The sequence below is a fragment of the Cantharellus anzutake genome, assembly GCF_015039405.1.
Source record: "Cantharellus anzutake strain C23 chromosome Unknown EI90scaffold_6, whole genome shotgun sequence".
NCBI classification, from domain to species: Eukaryota; Fungi; Basidiomycota; class Agaricomycetes; order Cantharellales; family Hydnaceae; genus Cantharellus; species Cantharellus anzutake.
The window spans coordinates 637,449-649,922 of record NW_024066956.1 but is presented as its reverse complement, the minus strand read 5'-3'; the positions used below and the strand labels follow the sequence as shown (position 1 = coordinate 649,922).

The following is a 12,474-nucleotide window of genomic DNA, read 5'->3' as shown; positions in this document are numbered from 1 at the left end:
CCTCCACCTTGCCTTCCACCGTTGTGGCCGGATGTGGCATTCTCTTCAACAGACTTAGGAATGAATTTAGTGGGTACATTTTATGTCAGCATACTCGGTAGATAACACTCTCATGTCCATTTCATTTACCTACGTCTGTGCTTGTGACCGATGTTTCTATATGTACGCGATCGTGCGATAGCTCTCGAATTCTGTGAGCTGCCAATCCAATAGCGTGCATCTCTACGTAAGTTGGATAGATCGGGTAGTGTCAAACAACCACACGCACACGGTTCCCTCAACTAAGATATGGATCAACTTCCAAACGTTCTCCTATTGGTGTCCTTGTACACTGGGAAGAAAGCATGGGAGTGGTCCATTGGGAATCGTGCCCAATCCATCGCTCTCAGTCTCTGACGTCATGCGTGACCCCCGTGTTCAAGCAGATACCGTGAGACCAACGCGAGAGACAGGATGGGATCGAGACCGAAGCCAACGTGCAATGATCAACTCATTTTCCATGTTCTGCTTTCGTGCGTTTCCGGATTTAGAGGAGTACAACACTCGCGGACCCAATTAGGGAAAAATGAGTGAAGGCACCGCTGAAGTACGATGCGCGGTAGTGTCAGGTCGCCCCTTGAGCCACGCCGTTCCCCCCTGAGACTGGAGCTGTAGGTTCCCCGTCATATCTCCTCATTTTCGTTTCGAGCCGAGCGGCAAAGGTGATGAGGTTTGGCGTCGAAGCACGTACGCGCGCGCCGACGACCTCTTCATCATACCGGCTTGCTTTCGGGCCGCCCGACACGTTCAGGCTTTGGGCCCCCTTGGTGGCTTGATTGGTTCCCAAGTCTAGTATTGCGTATGCCCCGTGCATAGGATCTGGATCGGATCAGAACGATTTCAAAGCACTCCACACATTTCATCATTGGTCAAAGTCTAGTCAGCGGCCTCATTCTAATATCTACCTTCTATGCCATAAATCCTACAGTGAAGCGCCATTCAATCCAAGTTGATGCGCAGTAGACCAAATATAAACCGCCCCCGGATCAAAGCCACTCTACGGTCTAGAGGAAGGCGATCAATGATGAACTCCCAGTGACGTCTCACTACACTTACACCCGGTGGCTTAGACGAGATGTCATAGGTCACCCGATTTACGCCTTCGACCTCGTTCGTGATTCTAGACGAGATTCGTCGGAGTACATCGGGAGGGAAGGAAAACCTATGAAACGAGGAATGGAATTATTCTACAATGCTCATTTCCTCTGTGTATGGCTGCTTACCAGTCTGCTGTCATGAAATCCTCGGTCTGGACCGCGCGCAAGACAATAACCTGTCAAAGACACATGCCCAATTTTGGTCGTGCTGTTTGTTTTAAGACAGTCTACCCACCTGCTCATATGTGCGCTTGTCCCCCATAACCCCAACCGCCTTCACTGGTAAGAGGACCGCGAATGCTTGGCTGATTTGGTCATACAAACCAGCTTTCCGAATCTCTTCTATATAAATAGTGTCCGCTTTCTGTGCTATTCGTACTTGCTCACGAGTGACGGGACCAAGAATACGAATCGCGAGTCCTGGTCCTGGGAATGGATGACGATTGACGAGGTGCGGGGAATGGACAAAAGTCTTCCGAGAGCTCGTACTTCATCTGGTAGTAGTCGCTAAATACGAAATCTCAGTTGACAAATAGGCACCACACACCTTTGAAGAGCTCTCGCAATGGCTCGATGAGTTTAAGGCGCATGTTATCCAGCAAGCCACCGACGTTGTGATGTGTCTTGATTGTTGCGCTTGGCCCTTTAAAACTGACACTCTCAATGACATCTGGATAGAGGGTGCCTTGCAACAACCATTCTATTCTCCCCTTCTTCCCTCCACTGAGCTTCAGATCCCGTTCAGCTTCTTCTTCAATCCTAGCTGCTTCTTCTTGGAATACCTCTATGAATGTATTACCAATAATTTTGCGCTTCTTCTCGGGGTCTTCAACGTCATTGAGCTTGGCCAGGAACCGTTCGGAGGCGTCAACGACCGTAAGATTGACCCCCAAATCATTGGACAACATCCTTTTAACTTCCGCTGCCTCATTTTCGCGCAGTACCCCGTTGTCAACGAGAACTGCGTGAAACCTAGATAATTTTCTCATTAATTCCAAACCCTGGACAAGCCCACATTGGAACGCTACCTATCCCCAATAGCTTCATGCATCAATTTTGCAGCGACGGAACTGTCAACTCCTCCACTGACGGCTCCAATCACTTGCCCTTTCTCGCCACAGATCTCTCGAATCCTTGCGATTTCTTTACCAATGAATGTTTCCTAGCATCCACGGTCATAAGCAAGTCAACGGTTCGGAGAGAGATGGAGTCCATATTACCATCGTCCAATTTGCCTTGCATTCCGCTACGTCAAGCACGAACCGGGCGATGACTTCCTTTCCTCGGGGTGAGTGTGTCACCTCTGGGTGAAATTGAATTCCATAAATTGGCTTGGAGTTGTGAGCGATAGCAGCAAACGGCGCATTGTTTGTTTTCCCTATGATCTCAAACTCAGGAGGTATCTGGGACAACTGGTCCCCGTGAGACATCCAAACCTAAAATGAATTCATAAAGTCCCTGGAACGATGAGAACGTGGTGGAAAAATACCTGCATAGTCTTGCCTAAGCCATTAAAGAGAAGATTCGAAGAAGAGTTCGATCCCTCTATGACCTCTACCTCTGCGAACCCGTATTCTCGGTGATCGGGTTTAGTGACCTTCCCTCCCAAATTCCATGAAATTTCCTTTGGGATTAGGTAAGGTCGTGCAGTCTCTCATTGATGACAAGACTACCTGTAGCCCATAGCATATCCCTAATACAGGCACACCCATATGGAAAATTTCAGGATCGACGTGTGGAGCATCTTCATCATAGACAGAATATGGAGAACCGGATAAGATTATGCCTGGAAAATCGGATCGATTTGCGAAAAGATGCGGGACATCCCCAACTGTAGACCTACCTTTGGGCTTCCATTTCAGATCTCTTATTTTCTGAGTGCAGGCCAAGAGCTCAGCATATACATTTAACTCGCGACATCGTCTTGTGATGAGGTGACTGTACTGTTCGATCCGAAGATTGTCACACCTCGGACAACTGAAGACGACACGGCGAAGATCAAACCTGAGAGCCAAAATCCAAGATAAGGATCGTATCGTAGGCATCGTGAATAGCCTCAATGCCCATCTTTGCGACCGACAATATTGAGTTTTGAGTACTTTTTGGATCGGGAAAGGTAACGTGATAATTTCGTGGGAAATTCCGCAACGACCGACTCAACGCTAGAGCATCTTTTGCTTGTCTGGTAGGCCTTAATCGCCTCTTAGTGAGTATCAAAAGGTCATTTGTACTGTTACCCGGCATACCGTGCTTCCATTACTGCTGCCAAAGAGTGGCGGGATTGGGCTACTTTAGGGTGGATTGAAGTTCTGACGTTTGGATGCAATTCAGGTCCAACCTTCACAAGCAATATGCTAATTAGCAAGAAAAACAGGCGCACCATCTATGAGGCCCTCTTCAAAGGCTCGTATTGAGTCTGCGTGATGCAGTAACTTATGAATCCTGACGAATGCTTTGCTCTCACAGAGGGCGTCTTGGTCGCTAAGAAAGATTTCACTGCTCCCAAGCATGAGGACATTGAGGTTCCAAACCTTGAAGTTATCAAGGCCATGCAAAGCTTAACATCAAGGGGCTTTGTCAAGACTCAATTCTCGTGGCAGTATTATTATTACATCCTCACCGATGAAGGTCTTGATTACATCCGTGAATGGCGCGTATTTCCTCGATCTTTGGTAGTGGCTCCTTAGTTGCAAACATTCATTCGTTCGTTCATTCCACTAGGCTTCATCTCCCTTCCGAAATCGTTCCCGCCACCCACAAGAAACCAGCGCGTCCTCCTCGTCCAGCGACTGTTCGCCATGGTGGAGAAGGTGGTGGCTATCGCGCTCCCCGTGGAGACCGTGATGACTACCGCCGAAGAGATGCTAAGGATGAGGGCGCTCCGAATGAATTTCGCCCTCGATTTGGTGGCGTTGGACGTGGTGCACCTCTTGCTTCATAGATGTTACTGGGTGGGCTGCAGTTTTCATTCCTCCCCACATCATGTTGCTTCACCTTCCTATTGCATATTGACGCCTTGTATGCTTTATCGCTGCTCACTACTACGCCTATGACCAAAAGCCACCTGCACCTGCGGGGCAACCGCTAGTTTATAATGGTCTGACTAAAGGGCGGGCATTACTTTGCTCATGGCGCTTCCTCACACATGCAACTTGGCTTACGCGTTGGATTTGTGTGCGATGCTATGAACAGCATTGACTCGGAATGGATTCCCACCGACAGTGTTGCTCATTGCTAAAGTCTTTTCATCTATGTACTGAAGTGGAAGCAGTTCCATTTGGTTGGGCGGCTAGTGCGAGAGCATCTAACTGCACACATATGTTACGCAGCGTGTGGGGCATCAAGAGCTTCCTTTGTGCATGTGTTTGACGCTCTTCAGTGCGCAAGAACGGCTGCCGGCATGTCGTTCAATCCCAGGCCGTTATTTTAGACGGCACGTGGTTCGATGGGCCCGGCCTGTCAAACCGCGAAACCGTAGTTTTGCCGTTCCGTGACATTAAGATACCTGAGAACCCCTTGTCAAGTAGTCATGGGTGCTGCCAAATCCTAGTAGCGAGGGCATCATTTTCAGTTAGTGCACGGTGTTCCCCGTTGTTTGAAGGAGAGCATATCATGTGAAGCCACAGTGTTGTCGCCGGTTACACCAGACATCGGAGCTGCTGCACCGGTCGGGCTGAAACAGCTTAGAACATTGGACGGGAAAACCTGTTGGGGTGGAAACGCCCCTGCATTTACACTCAGGGGCTCTTCACCGTCTCAATCAGTGCCAGCAGGATTATGGTGAAACGTTGAGGAGCCAGGGATCGACCTTCCCACGGTCGTGTCGCAATGTATGCATTTGAAAGCCTTATCTCCATCGCGCAAGCGCGCCCATCTCCATGTTGCATGGAGTTTGCGTGCGTACCTTATTGAGTGCACCAGCAAGCGGCTCTATCGTCGAGTTATGCTCCCGAACACTTTTGCTTATTAGCCGTCCAGGGTAAAGAATCACGGCGTCCTTTTCCTTTTCAACTCTACTGGGCGCGTCTGCCTCAACCATCTATTGGCCTCATGGCTTTTTCAATGGGATGCCACCCCCAGCGTCAGGGTTATGCACATTGGGACAATGACCCAATTGAGGAAGGTGCCTCTCGTCTTGCGCGTTCATATTCGGACGCCTTGGGACATTACGTGTATGCATGGCTTTCATGTTATCCTGACGATGCTTCGATAGTCATCCACGATTTCTGGGAAGTCATGTTGGAACACTCAGGAGGGCACCGAACAACACAGCGCGGAAAGCCTTCGAACCGTCAGGGTACAAAAGAATCTCCGTCAGTGAAGGGTAAACAGCTCTCCAATGCCAATCCGGAGAAGTGCAGAATCGGAGATGCACGCCCCAGGATACCCAAACCGCTCATGTCTATCTCCCCACCAGTTTGATTAATTTGTCTTTCCCTAAAAGTGCTAATGCGCGCTTTGCCTTTAGGGGCGGACTTTCTCGGTGGTGTTACATGCTTTGTGGACATTTTACACAGTTACCGCCACGGAGTTTACTTTCATTTCTTATATTTTTCGAATTCGCTAGATTTGGATGGTCCGGGCGACGTTAGTGAGGGTGTCACATGCTGGGTGTGTGAACATGATGGTTGCGCTCCCAAGCCTCTTGGTGCCATGCCCTCGTGTGAAATGCCAGTGGAACGATGTAATTAACTACGCAAGATTGGTTGGTCGGTCAAAAAAATACATCAAATACGCGGTATCTCCTCAACATTTCGTTACTCTGTGGCGTTTCTGAAAGCTCTCCGTATCAGCAACTTCACCATCAGTGACCCCTGTCGATGATGCTATAATATTCACATATCAGTCGCAAGGTTCAACAAGGGGGTGGCGGGTCCAAGTTTCTGGTACCTATCTGCTTTCACAATCCTGGGGCTTTAGGGGCCCCGCACCTCGTCCGAAAAAAAAAATAGTGACATTTCTGGGATTACCCTCTTGTGCAAGCGTACATTCCCTTTATCAGTCTCCCGCTTACCGCACGTCATCTGACAACTCGCCACCACGCCCATATAGTTCACTAACTGCCCGACAAGTTCCGTTTGCCGCATGTATATGCATCAAAACCACCCGATGATCGGGTGATTAACTAGCCGTGACTGTTGCCATGTTGTTGCGTCAATTCGGTACGGCTGTCGGTTACCGTCTTTCCATTTGAGTTACTCCGCACATGCAAGGCGAAGCTAGAGGAGCCGTGGGCCACCTGTCGGTGTGATATAATGAACCGGGTAGGATGATGTGAAGATGGAGCATGAACTAAATCAGGGGAACAGTAAGGAGGAGATTTTCTAGGTGATATTTTGGCTATGTGGTGATGGAGCGCGGTGCATAGACGGAACTGATAGCCGTAATATGGAAAGAGTAGCGTTAATTGTTTCACATCTTGCTAGTTGCGTTCAATAATTTGAATGATCGTCCTTGCTACGCCGAGTATAAAACATGGAAGAGTCCTGTGGTACTCATCTGCAGGAGGAGGCAGAGCGACCTGGAAACCGCACGGAGGCAAGCGCCCATGCGAGGAATGGTTCTTTTCATTCACAGGAAGATCCTTCATAAATACGTAAAGCATCCTTCTTCATTTGGAGTTTCAAAAAGCCTCTCTGTCTTCTAAGGATATGTCATGATGGCAGCTGCTTGGGGTGCTGTTCCGGGTGGGGGTGGGAACATGCATTGGGTGCTGAGTAGAGCACGGAGCCCCGTGTCATCTGGCGTGGGAAAGCGACTGGAAAGCGCCGGCGTTTGAAAAAATTATGGTTTGTGAGGGGGTGCTTCCTCAATCAGTCAAAAAGAGAGTTGTTCATCAGAATTGCGCAATCTTCAGCGCCTTTGAGGGCAAGGGGGGGCCGTACACAGATTGCACAGCACAAGCTTTGGTCTGTCATGGAGAATCACGTTTTCACTTGGATTTGACATCAGAAGAAGTCACATGCCATCGCCGCAGGACATTAATGAAGAAGTACGCGTACGTTCGTACGTTGTCTGGGTGTGCATGGAAGAGAGTTTCAGCTGGGAGGTCGTTCGGAGAAAATACAACACCTTTTTTTCCTGTATTTTATAATGGCATGCTTGCCACCTAAAGGGGTATTTGCGTGATTTCCGGACCGATGCGAGCAACTGCTCAGAAACTACCAAACAAGTCACATTGTTCTTCCCTCCTCCCAACCACACCGACATCATCCCCATCGTCGCCGCTAGGAGGCGTCCAAAGCGACTGCTCCGTCGTCCTCATCGACGTCGTTGAGGATCCAGGCTTTCCCCAGTCCACCATCAGTTCCGCCGAACATCGACTTTGGGAACCCCACCCTAGTCAATGTTTCCTCGACTCAACGACTCCGTCCTCGCTATTGACGTGGATGCTGTCGCCAAGATCCAAGGTGACGAGGGTTTATTAAGTCTATGGAATGGTGAGCATGCGCGGACGTCGTGCTATCCCATTGTCCTGGCCTCATTGTTCTCTCCAGTCCTCACAAAGTGTAAGGAATCTCTGCATGATGGCCGAAGGTTGGAAAACATCGCATGGCGTCTCTTGCACCGTGAAATGTCTATAAAACAAGCTGATCGGAGGGTCTGCAACTCAGGCCCGGAAGAGGCTATCCTTACTGCCCCTCTGGTACCCGGCTCCCCTCTCTCCCCTTTGTCCAGTGAAACCGAATCAGATGAAGATGATATTAGTACGGCAGTCGATGATGACGAGCTTCTGCCTGGTCCCTCGAGTTCCTCTGCTCCGCCGCCAAAATCAACTCGCTCTCATTCCTCCACATCGCGTTCCAGTCGCCGTCGGCGAATGCCCGTGACTACCGTATTAACCACATCGGCACACCCTCCTCGGACAGAGCGTACAGGGCAACAACTCTCGGCCTCTCAGCCTTCTGCACCCGGTTCTACCCGCATATCGCTCGACTCCCATCACCGAACGCTCTCGGCTCCCCATCGCCTCAGCAGTGGTAGTGCTAACCCAACTCATCCTAGGAACAACCCGACTCGTTCCAGCCTGAATATCGGCAAAGTTATAAGCACACTACTCCCAGAGAAGGTCGATATTCCCAGGAGTCCTCGGGTTGATCAGCCTATATCCCCTCACGCCTCAACTAATAGTACTAATTCAAGTCGTCTCTCTGCCGATGCCTCATCTTCACCTGCGTCCCGCTCGAATTGTAATTGCCCGCACACTGCTGTTTGCCCGTCAACATCACAAAATCCTTCGACATCTGTAACGGATCCACCTGTTGGTGTTTGTTTTGCCTCCCCGCCGTTTTCCCCTTCATCCCGCTCTGTCCTTGTCGCTAATGGCGCCGCCAATCCGGCACTAATATTGACGAACCCCACTCCTCGAGTCACTCCTCCTGCAACGCCTTCACGAGCGTCCACAACTGTGAGCGTGAATAAACTTGAATCTGATAGAGTTAACGACGACGGAATTTGCGGTAATGATGCTTCTGGACGATGTCGTGATCTCCACGAGGAACAAGGGCCGCAGCGACTGGCCCACCCTACCTTGCTTGCAGTCCCTTTTACATCTACTGAAGATCGTGCTCTAGTGCTTCCTCGCGTGGCTATCGGCTCCCGATTGCGTTCCTCGTCAGACGCTGCGCCTACCGAGCCCGATATGACGCTTCAGACTACAAAGCAGGTTGCTTCATCTATCCCAACTTTCTCCAGCCCACTAAGCGTGAATAAGCGATCAGCGCCTCCACGAGCAATTCCCCGCTTGCTAGCTTCTCCCTTCTCCCAGCCGATTGAAGATCCCAGTCCATCGTCCCCCCAGACTGCCCAGGTGCCTGCTTCTGTCGATTCGAGTAATGCACCCGAACAAGCGAAACTAGGGCCCCAGTACGGGCGTAAAATTTTTTTCATACAGCGGACGCCGCCTGGTGAAGACCGCTGTGTTGTTGAAGGCACCTCCATTAACTGTGCCTCTAAAGTTGGACTGGTGTTACCCACATCAGATACTGCACCTAAACCCATGGCCCTGGGTAATCCTGCTGGCATATTAAATCTGGCCACCACCGTTGCAGCAGGCTTACTGTCCAATGACAGTGAGATCGAAGCCCTGGCCATTCAAACATCATCACTCGTGCCTGGCGGTCCCATTCCTGCTTCCAATCAAATTACTTCCGTTCTGGGCAACACACCAACCCCTTCCCTACCTGCCCCTATCTCCGTACTTTCTGCCGTTACTCGAGGCCCCAACGACGCTGAGACTAAGCAACCCACTGCTTCTGATGCCACTTCGCAAGGTATGGCCTTGCGTTTCCCCTTAGATCCTAATCAAGTTTAGTCACGTGCGAAATTCACTTGCAGGACCCACAATCGGCATTAATGTGTCCGTCATCAGCCATCAAGATGAAACGGTGAGATCCCAAGCACCTGACACGGTCACAATCCCACCCCCGAAATTAGCGAGTTCATTCGTTCATGCTGAAGCTGATGGGACTATTCCCTCAATTGCCTCATACGTCCAACCTAAATTAAATTTTGAGGAGAATCCCTCTCCACGCACAGAGCGGAAAAATGAAGGGATTGCAACTGATCCATCTCCCCCTCCCATGCAAACCTCTTGTTCTGTCAAGGATGTTCCCACCGCGCCGACGACTCAAATTCCGCTTCCCACCTCCAGGTCACATAGCGTTCCCCGCAAAGGGAAGCAGCCAGCACACGGCTACCCTGCATATCGTGGCCGAGGGTATGTGAACGGTGGCACCAAGCATGTGCGCTTAGCTGCTGTCACCGCGGCAGGCAATGTAGCACGGCCCGGGTTACCTAAGCAGTCTTCGTCTTCGTCGGCGAATCTAATGAAGAAAGGGGTTTCTGCAAAGACGAGGGCAAAAGGAAAGGAGGGGAGTGACTCAATGGATTCGAAGTCTCAGTCGCGCTCGCCTGGTGGGCAATCGCGCGCACCAAGCACGAGTCAGGCCAAAGGACCGTTCGTTGCTTCTCCTCTTTCGAATGGGGCCGGCACATTCACCGAACCTGGGGAATCTCGTGGATCTGGGAGTGAGAGTGTTGGCAGTAAGAAGCGTGTCTTACCTAGCATGGCATCGAAGAAATCGTCGCCAGCTGACGGACAATTGCAGAAGCCACCTTACTCTCATACAAACCCGGTGCAGAATTGGAATGTCAAACGACCCCTGCCTGGCCGATCGTATACGATTGCCAATATTTCTAGATTAGAACCTGCTCTGGAGCCTCATGCTCCCCAGCCACAACCATCGACACAAACTTCTGTGCCCAGGGGCAGTCGTCGTCCTGTTATTGATGCAACGTCTTCGGACTCTGAGACCACTAGTGATGATGGTTCATCATGGTCTGATGTTACCGATGAGGACGAAGATTTTCAGGCAGGGAATCAGCGGTCGAGGGCGTCTCAGGACGAGGAAGAGACTGGTCATATTGCACGTGAAGCCGCTCTGGAGGTGACACGTCAAAGGGAAATGTTCAGGAAGCTCCCAAGCCGTTCATACTCGAACTTAGGGCAGCGAAGGCAGTCAGGTCTTCTGAGTACACTGTTGAATCCTGATCCTGCAATACTTCCGTATCTTCCTACAGTGCAGCTTGAGGCCACTTGGAGACCCCATAACTCGGCCCAGAACCTGGGGAGACGGCCACCCGCTCTGGCCCCCTTGGGTGCCCTGCAACCGATGACTACAGTTGGTGTGTTTAATTCCAAGTTTCCATTCACTTGTTTTATACTCACCATGTTTCTTAGCTCTCCCTGCCGCTGGACCCTCCCGACCAGCTGCCCCCCCACTAAAACCCAGCAAGAGCGCTGCCGAAGTTCGTCTCGCTCAGGTTAGCGTCACGAACCAAGTGGCAGTCAACCCGAGTGGCAGGCCGGGTTACCGCCTGAAAGGACGGCCTGAAGGCGAAGAAGTGGAATCTGACGATGAAGAGGACGATCAGACGCTTGGTTTGGAACATATGTCCAAATCAGTGGCTCAGCGTAGATTGGAAGCTCTCGCTCAGAAGGATGGTCGCAACCGAGCCCATCAGGCTCTCCCGAACAGTTCCTCGCAACAACCCGATGACCGGCCTGGTGGTCAGCCAGATGTACCGTCTGCCGAGTTCCATGTGCGACAGCAGTCTCAGGATTTCAACGGATATATGGGGAATTTTGTATCCCGACCGCAGGCAGTTCCTTTGGCTCTGCCGCACCCCTATAATCTTCCGCCCCCTCCACCTCCTCAGACGCCTCGTACTACTCGCCGAGTCATGATGGCAAATGAAATGAGCGAGTCGTTGAGGCGCAACCTGCTGTGGGAGCGGCAACTCAGCCGACGCATGCTTGGAAATTTCAACAGGCAGCGCACTGAGAGGGACGAAGAGGCCGAACGTCAACGGCGAGAGCTCACGCGGACGAGGAGCTGGGCAGATGATTATCACGCTTCGGGTTGGTGATCCGTTCGTACTGCCTCGAATCGGCACGGACCTCGAGCGTCTCGAAGCAAGCAATGATTATTTATTGACAAAAAAAGCGGAAACCTAACCTGCAGTAACGACTTCCAATCGATGCTTGTCCTGTCATACTCATACGCCGACACATCTTGTCATTATTTTTCAACAGCAAAACTCATCAACGTAGCATATTGCAGCTTATTTGTTCTGATTATTCTTCAACTGAATATCCCGGCACTATCAATTCTTATTATCATGCGTTGTCCGCTCTCCCTTTTTTGTCTTTGCATTCCTCCACCCTTTTCCTTGTGCATACGACCGCAACGCTTCACACCCAATGCATGCTGTCGAAGTGGAAAAGAACGACGCTTTTTATTATGCCTCCCAATTTGAACCCTTGGCCTGCTTATATGCCGCTAGGTGGCCACCTAGTTCGCATGTCTGCGTTGCTTCCAAGTTAGTGGTTGGTGCTACCAGTGCATCTTTTGTGAGCCCTTTTGCATCTCCTTTCCAGGTGACTATAATCTTCCTATCAGTTTTGAACATATTGCTTTGGTATTGATCAACAGTTGCCGAAGGCTTCGTCCTTGAGCGCTTCATCACGGATCATTCACTGATATCTATGTGCTCTGTTCGTCACAACCCTCAATCGTCGCTCCACGAGGTTGGAATTTTTTCTTTGATGTTTTGTATGTAAGTGTGTAAGTATATTGATGTGGGCTCGCCCCTCGGAGACCCAGTCCCGAGCTTCCAATGTTTCCCGATCGCTCACCAATAAATGAAATTTTCCAATCGAGAATCCCTAGCTACCATCACAACCTAATCTGTACGCCTCGCGTTCCCGCCAGCACCGCTTTCAAGTGTCGGTGGAGGTCGTCACCACCACCGTCTACAGACTTGCAAATTATCC

At 50.6% G+C, this 12,474-nt stretch overlaps 3 protein-coding genes across 3 annotated transcripts; 2 read left to right on the top strand and 1 right to left on the bottom strand.

Annotated features, from left to right (window-relative positions):
• Positions 1-581: 581 nt before the first annotated feature.
• EI90DRAFT_3241876 (GMP synthase) lies at positions 582-3,203 on the bottom strand (the record flags this gene model as incomplete). Its single annotated transcript, XM_039066535.1, has 11 exons — positions 582-1,043; positions 1,096-1,201; positions 1,263-1,312; positions 1,372-1,624; positions 1,677-2,108; positions 2,165-2,298; positions 2,357-2,572; positions 2,626-2,760; positions 2,810-2,922; positions 2,980-3,079; positions 3,141-3,203. 11 exons carry the CDS (start codon positions 3,201-3,203, stop codon positions 1,026-1,028), a joined length of 1,620 nt encoding a protein of 539 aa, XP_038921303.1. The 3' UTR covers positions 582-1,025.
• Positions 3,158-4,448, top strand: EI90DRAFT_2272243 (Plectin/S10 domain-containing protein). Its single transcript, XM_039052798.1, has 5 exons — positions 3,158-3,321; positions 3,468-3,539; positions 3,603-3,783; positions 3,855-4,087; positions 4,197-4,448. Exons 2-4 carry the CDS (start codon positions 3,488-3,490, stop codon positions 4,075-4,077), a joined length of 456 nt encoding a protein of 151 aa, XP_038921302.1. The 5' UTR covers positions 3,158-3,321; positions 3,468-3,487; the 3' UTR covers positions 4,078-4,087; positions 4,197-4,448.
• Positions 4,449-7,411: 2,963 nt separating this feature from the next.
• Positions 7,412-11,770, top strand: EI90DRAFT_2271893 (uncharacterized protein). Its single transcript, XM_039052797.1, has 5 exons — positions 7,412-7,576; positions 7,651-9,409; positions 9,474-10,823; positions 10,879-11,661; positions 11,734-11,770. The coding sequence occupies exons 1-4, from the start codon at positions 7,574-7,576 to the stop codon at positions 11,565-11,567; spliced, it is 3,801 nt and encodes a 1,266-aa protein (XP_038921301.1). The 5' UTR covers positions 7,412-7,573; the 3' UTR covers positions 11,568-11,661; positions 11,734-11,770.
• The last annotated feature ends 704 nt before the right edge of the window (positions 11,771-12,474 follow it).